The sequence below is a fragment of the Miscanthus floridulus genome, chromosome 9 (assembly GCF_019320115.1).
Source record: "Miscanthus floridulus cultivar M001 chromosome 9, ASM1932011v1, whole genome shotgun sequence".
Classification (NCBI taxonomy): domain Eukaryota; kingdom Viridiplantae; phylum Streptophyta; class Magnoliopsida; order Poales; family Poaceae; genus Miscanthus; species Miscanthus floridulus.
The window spans coordinates 14886647-14893963 of record NC_089588.1 but is presented as its reverse complement, the minus strand read 5'-3'; the positions used below and the strand labels follow the sequence as shown (position 1 = coordinate 14893963).

The following is a 7317-nucleotide window of genomic DNA, read 5'->3' as shown; positions in this document are numbered from 1 at the left end:
AATGGAAAGTGAGCGCCTAAACAGTTGCCGACGATTCGAACGCATTTTATCGATCCTGGGCTGAAAGAATTTAATGTTGGACCGTGTATTTGACTTGTTTCTTATTTGTGAAACGTATTTTTTTTCTTTTTAGGCTGATTTCCAATTGTTTACAAAGTGGTTAATCATTGTCGATCGCAAACGCAGTTAATATTCCTTGTGAAATTAAGTAATTAACATACTGTTTTCTGCATAATTAAAGAAACAAAAAATAACTTTTTTCTAAAAAAAGCTAATTGACGTTTGAACTTTTTCCCACTTGTACATCCTTCACGAATGTTTGAGAAAATAAGAATGATTCTATCCCTTAGTTCAATCTATATACGATGAATTTGTCATTGAAAATCAGCGTAGCAAGAAAAGTTTAATGTCTTCTCTCAATCTGTCTAGTCATAGGAGTCAAAGATCTTTCCCTAATATTAGGCAGTGGATTCATGAGGCATTTCCAACTGATCTTGCCTCTATTCTTGACGGGCAGCTTCTGCGACAAGCTTATTCTTGTGCACGTGACCTCAACGACGACTCTCTTTTGCCAATATTTGAGCTGGGTTTGCTCCTAGAGCGATTCACCAGACTAGAGGATGTCCATGAGCGATGTGGTAGCGACACTGAACAAGATAAAAAAAAAGGGAAGGACCGCACTAAATCGGAATCAGCACTGGAGATTGCCCACGAGGTGTTTGGTCGATGGTTCCTGTGGCGGATAAGATGACTAAAGCTGATTTGTTATGAGAGAAAAACATTATTTTATGGCGGGGTGTGCTATGCACCGGACGGCCAGACGGATACAAAGCGCCGATGGATTTTCTCGCCCGGGCCGGTAGCATCCGCGTTCCCGCCAGCGCGCCGATTCCCACCAGCGGGCCTGGGTCCACCTCACCCGCGTCCCTCCCCCTTCACGTATGCACAAATTAAAGAAGTCGTAACTGTTAAACCAAATATTCAAATTAAAATTCCAATTGCACCATCGTGTTCTTGCAATAAATCCTTCAAAACAATATCCTACATGGATATATTTAGATACACTTTTATTTACGAACATTTATTTATGAAGATAGAACATTATTGAGCAGAGACGATGTCCTAGGTTCAGAGAACAATGTTCCGTTTTCAATAGAAAAATGTTCTCAGTTTAGAAGAACAATATTCTAGTTTTAGGTTCATGATAATATGATATAAAATTAATTAAATAAATAATAAAATCTAGAGCAAAGCATAAGGAAAAATATAATAGAGAAAAAATTAAAACGAATATCACATTGATACTTTCAAACACCCTAAACATAGACTATAGAATATCACATGTATACCAATGAACATCACTAAATACACTATAGAACATCACTACATACATTATAGAACATCGCATATATTACGTGAACATCACTCAATACATCATATAACATCACATGTATACTGTGTGAACATAAAAAACATAATAAAACATCACGTGTATACTAGGAGAACATCAAATGTATATTACGCGAACATCGTAAAATACAGCATAGAACATTACATGCATACCACGTGAACATAAAAAAAACATCACAGAAAATCACATGTATAACATCTGAACATAAAAAAAAGACATAGAAGATCACATGTATACATATGAACTTCACAAAAAATAACATAGAACATCATAAAAAATAATAAGAAAATAAAATAAAATAAAATAAATAAAAAAGAAATAAAAGAAAGGTAATAATAATAATAATAATAAATAAATAAATAAATAAAATAAAATAAAAAATGAATGATGCACAAAAATAATAAATAAAAAAGAAAAGAAGAAAGAAAAAAGAAAAAATGAAGAAAGATTAAAAAATAAAAAATATGAATAAAAGAAAAACATAATTAGAAAAGAAACAAATAAAACAAATAAAAGAAATCAAAATAAAAAAGATAAGATAAAAATAGAACATCGCACGTGAACAAAAAAAATAAAAAAGGAAAAAAGAAATAAAAAAGAAATGAAAAGAAAAGGAAAAGGAATGAGAGAAGAATAACTAAAAGAGAGAAAAAAAAGAAACGAACGTAATGTGCTCCGGTCTATCCCATCATTTATGCGAAGGCATCAGAGTTGCGAAGCGATTTAAACCCTATATTTGTGGTGGGCTAACCTCTTCAGCAGTCTAGTAAGGTTTCAGCCCACTCGAGAAAGCCTTAGGCCCGCGAAACCAGACAAGCTTCACATTTTTCGGCCCGATCCTCCGTTCCCGCGCCGTTCGGCAGGCGGGTTCGGACCCCGAAGATTTCCAGTCTCCGAGGATCTCCACGCCGGAGAGGCCGCGCCGCCGCAAGTGCACACAAATGGGCCGCAAAGGAAGAAGTGCTCAAATGAGCCCAGTGAACTACCATCACTCCTATTACGTCTCCCTGATTTCCGCTTTCGTTGGAAGGGAAACGTAAACCAGTATTCTAAACCTAGCGAGGAAACGCCTTCGCAAAACCCCACCGTCATCCTCCATTGCAGCAGCAGCAGCAGCATCAGCAGCCAGCCATGGCTATGGCGTCCGCGCTCCGGCTCTCCCTCCTCGCGCCGCGCGCCGTCGCCGTCTCCGCCTCCGCTGGGCGGGCCGCGCCTCATCTCCTCTCCCGCCGCCCCGCGCTGCGTCTCCCTCCTCCCCCGCGACCCGCCGCCCTGTCCGCCCCAGCCGCCGTGCGGCCGCGCGAGGCTGGGCGCGTCCAGCCGCTCCCCGCCGCCTCCTTCTGCAGCGGTCCCGCTCCGGCCGCAGGAGGCACCGGAGGAGGCGCCAAGGACTGGCGCGTCTTCCTGGCATGGTAATTCGATTCCGCGCTCGGTGCTTCTGCTCTGCCGTGGCCTGTGGGTGCTGCTCCCTCACACGCAATTCAGAATCCAAGTGTACAATACTTCAAATTGCACTTATGCATTGTGACAGGTACCTGATGGCTCTGGATAAGAACCCGATTGCCACTAAGGCGGTCACGTCTGCCGTCCTAACTCTGGCCGGGGACCTCATCTGCCAGGTATACTTGCAGCATTTGGCTTCAGTCTTTATGCAATGCAGCAAAGATTTCGTAGTCAGTAATGACTTTCAGGCAGTCTACTATATGTTACTGTTTGTTTTGTAGACCATGAAACTATTGTCAAAGTTTATGGTTCAAGTGATTGAAGGACTGGAATATCTACAGGAATCCAAACGCGTTGTTCAACCTAATTAGCTTAGATTTATTTTCCAGCGCAAATCTGTTGTGTCACTCAATAAATCTGGGTTGGCACTGAAATTGGATTTGTTCCCAAGCATGACGTGCCCTGAAGTATGTGAAGTTATTTTCTGTAACAATAGTACTACATCGCTGTCGCTGGCCTTTGATGAATTCTCAGACAAGCAAAGTATTATAGACTCTAATCTACTATGTAATAACAATGATGTTGTTAACAATTAGTGAATTTTATGTATGCTGCCATGCCAAAAATGGAAGATAAACACACAAACAAGCACGCAAAGGAAAATAACGTAAGAAGTTCAATCCATTGACTGCATAGGGGATTGCAATAGTGATTTGAAAACGTGCTTAATATTATTTTTTTCCGTATGTTGATAACTGGCCTTGCTGGCTCATTGAAGTGTTTTGGTCCTATATTTATGGCTATTGCTGCTGCTTGCTACTTAAACAACTGCATGTGTAGTCCTAATTTTAATTTTCTTTCTGTTCCAGCTTGTTATTGATCGAGTTCCAGAGCTTGATTTGAGGAGAACATTTGTATTCACATTTTTGGGCCTTGCCCTTGTGGCACCAACTTTACATGTCTGGTAATCTCTTCTGAGCTTCAAGAGTAATTATCAGTACCATGTAGTGTAGCTAACTTTTTCTGCCACTGCTGTTTGTTTGATAATTAGTGTCCATGTGCAGGTACTTGTATTTGAGTAAATTAGTGACAATCAGTGGAGCATCAGGTGCCATTGCTCGCCTTATACTTGATCAGGTTTGCATTTTCTTTCTCTCCCTTGCAACCCCAAGGACAGATTTATAGTCTTGAATTTTGCTTCCATGTCCTGCAATTTCTTTGTGTCTACAATTGTCATATTTTCTTTTGACTATTTTTTTTTATCTTCTCCTCAGTTTATTTTCGCTCCCATTTTCATCGGTGTTTTTATGAGCTTACTGGTCACCTTGGAGGGACAACCCTCTCTTGTAGTGCCAAAGCTTAAGCAGGTGAGATGAACCCTTCTATACTCTTTCGCTCCATGCTATGACATGCATTTGCTCTTTTCTTGCCGTTTAATTTTCGTTTCTAACATCTACAGGAGTGGTTATCATCAGTGTTGGCAAATTGGCAATTATGGATACCATTTCAGTTTTTCAATTTTTACTTCGTCCCTCAGAAGTTTCAGGTCTTTGACGATGCTCATTTTCAAAAGTTGTTATACTAGCATGCTGCGTGTGTTTCCCTTGCCAACTTACTACAATTTGTTTTCCAGGTCCTTGCTGCTAATTTTGTATCCCTTGCATGGAATGTGATTTTGTCATTTAAAGCTCACAAGGAGGTTATCGCGAAATAGGTACTATTACCCAGCCTGTCTTATAACCCCAAATCTAGACTCTCTGATTATTTGTTCAATTGATAATCACATTCTTTACTGATTGTTTACAACAAAGAAAGTAATAAAGAAGAAAATTGGTATATGAATGTGGTTATTAATCATTTCCTTTTCCTACTGTTTGTTGTCGTGTGAGAATTTCATAGAACAGCATATCTGCAATAATGCAAGCACACATATCCGGCTCTCTTTATTGCTTACTTTATGGCAGGTTGTGCATTTCAATTTCATGTTCTATTCAAGGAGTACATAATAAAGAAATCTTCTGTACCTTAATTTCCACAACCTATGCCATGTATAGATGTTAAAAATTTATGATTTATTTATGATGTTTGACTGATGAGGCATATATGTTGAATTGACTTTGTCAAACCCACGCATGACATGTTCTCATAGGCCAATGAAACTAAATACGTCAGGTGTTTTCTCTCATATGATGCTACACATCATGGAAGTAGTTGCAATAGTGGAGCAGCATTCAAAGTGTTTTGTAGGTTGAGGGATTTGCTGTCCTTGCATCCTGCACTTCAGTAAGATGTGTTTGAACTGCAACAGTTTATATCAAGTTTTAGTTCAACTTTTTTTTTATCAAGTCTAATAGAGAGATAAGATTCACATACTAACCCCCTTGTCCAATGGCTACTGTTCCTAGCCTTACCTTATCTTTTCTGCCACCCCTTAAAGCAACCTTGTGGACCTGTTCCAGAAGTCAGACCTTAATAACTCACTATACCTTTGCAATGCAACATGATGTCGATTGATGCTAATGATGTTCCTTGTTGTTTTGCATCACGTGACTGACCTTAGAATCTAACCAGAAGCATCTGGTCAAAATGTTGTTCCCTTGGCTTTGCATAATTTGGACTACCAGCATTATAAATTGTGTTGCACGTTGCGAATTTGATGTCGATGCTAGGGTGATGCTTAAATGTCTCACCATTCATAGTTCACTTGTAGAAAGTAGTAAGCTATGGTGATGTTTAAATGTCTCACCATTCATCGGTCATTTGTAGTAACCCAATCTCATTTGCTAGTTAAACCTGAGTTACATTATTCTCCTTAATATTTTCGAAAAAAAAAATCTCCTTATAACTGCCTTTTCGGGTTTCAGTGAACGTAGTTGTGGCAGGTCGGAGCTTCACTTTGTTGTTGTCTGGCTTCAGGCCAGGAAAACTAGTTTGCTTTTGCCTTGGCTGCCCATGCTGTATTTCGAAGTAGAAAATCATAGTCGCTGCAATGAAGGCTGTCAGGCTGATTATCACCATAATACTAGTTGATTTGGTTCGCCCATTGATCTTTGGCAGCAGTAGGTTTGTGTATGCCTGTGAGGTACCTGTTCCTCCTTTTCTTTTCTGGGAAGCCGCAAAAGGACCACTAACCGGACTGGTTAGATGGCTCCGGCAGCACCCTCAGGTCCTGAGTTCGATTCCCCACGGGGACGAATTTTAGGCTTGAGGGTAAAAAAATCCCCTCGTCTATCCCACACCAAAGTACAGGTCTGTGGCCGTCCCGTCATACGGGGATACAGGTGCCGCTGTATATGGGTGGGGCCGGGGTTCGGGGATTTTCTCAAGCTGCGGAAGAAGTTCATCTTAATGAAACACCGTGGGGATGTCTCTCCCTGTGGCTTGAGTTTTTTTTTTTCTGGGAAGCCCACAGGTCGGCTTGGTCTCTGTTTCTGTGTGCTTATTTTTCTGGCATCCCGGGGAGCCACACAGCCCACACTTCGAATGACTTGTGACTCCTGGTTGTAACCCAAAGTCATACCTGTCAGCTCCCACCACCTTTTGCAGTTTAACATGACCCTGATTGATGCCAAAGGTACTTTTTGATTTTTTTTGAACAAGGTCTTTAAAGTCAAAGAGAACGGATCTGGTCAAAATATACACTGTTCTTCTGGATTATATTTTTGGCATGACTGCAAGGACTACCACGCACTGTGGATCTGAACTTGTTTTTCCTTGGAACTGTCTTCATTAGGTCTCCGCAAATTCGAAGCTGGTGATGAGGAGCGTTATTCATTGAACAGTTGACTCCTGGCCAGGATATCCATCCATCTAGTGCATTTGATAGTTGTAGGGTCTGTACATTACTACATTAGCATCATGTTGGAGCGTGTCATTCTGATCAGAGTCGACAAAACTGAATGGATCATGGTTATGATCGACATGGTTGTGTAATCTGGTGGAGGATCATGAATGACAGGGGTGCCGTTGTGGTTTGCTGCCGCAATGAACACGACATGTGTGATGTGTGTTAGTGTTTGTGTTGTGATGGTTATCAATGAGGGCTACGCATGGGTGGTGCGCTTCCTTAAGACTTGTTCAATTGTTATTATTACATCAGCAGTGAAGCATATAATTTGCATGTACTCGTGGTACTCGCCAGCGGTTTGGATTTTGGAATAATGGCTGTGTTGTTTTGGAGGATCAGCAGCAGCATCAATGGGGAACGGTTTTGTTTTGGTTAGCAGGCCGTGCTTTGGATTTGCCCATCAGTTAGTTGGAAGATGGAACATACGTGTCTCCGTCCGTCGTCGGACGTGAATTGGCGTACCTACGTAGCCACTGATGCTGGTGGCATTATAAGTATCTAGGCCACTGAAAGAGAAAGTGGAGGAATTAACTATTAAGACAGTTGGCCTTGTTCGCTTCGCTAAAAAAATAAGCTGAAACACTGTTTTAGCTGATTTGCTGTGAGAGAAAAATAT

General features: G+C 40.8%; 1 protein-coding gene across 1 annotated transcript; it reads left to right on the top strand.

Annotated features, from left to right (window-relative positions):
- Nucleotides 1–2493: 2493 nt before the first annotated feature.
- Nucleotides 2494–7017, top strand: LOC136481405 (protein sym-1-like). The gene is made up of 8 exons (XM_066478755.1): nucleotides 2494–2823; nucleotides 2943–3030; nucleotides 3724–3818; nucleotides 3919–3991; nucleotides 4129–4221; nucleotides 4314–4400; nucleotides 4488–4568; nucleotides 6588–7017. Exons 1-7 carry the CDS (start codon nucleotides 2543–2545, stop codon nucleotides 4566–4568), a joined length of 798 nt encoding a protein of 265 aa, XP_066334852.1. The 5' UTR covers nucleotides 2494–2542; the 3' UTR covers nucleotides 6588–7017.
- Nucleotides 7018–7317: the final 300 nt, after the last annotated feature.

Bases quoted from the DNA above. Each gene is read 5' to 3' on its own strand.
- LOC136481405 (XM_066478755.1), top strand. From the start codon at position 2,543: ATGGCTATGGCGTCCGCGCTCCGGCTCTCCCTCCTCGCGCCGCGCGCC. The intron at 3,031-3,723 runs GTATACTTGCAG...TTTCTGTTCCAG, and splicing joins CCGGGGACCTCATCTGCCAG to CTTGTTATTGATCGAGTTCC. The intron at 4,222-4,313 runs GTGAGATGAACC...TAACATCTACAG, and splicing joins TAGTGCCAAAGCTTAAGCAG to GAGTGGTTATCATCAGTGTT.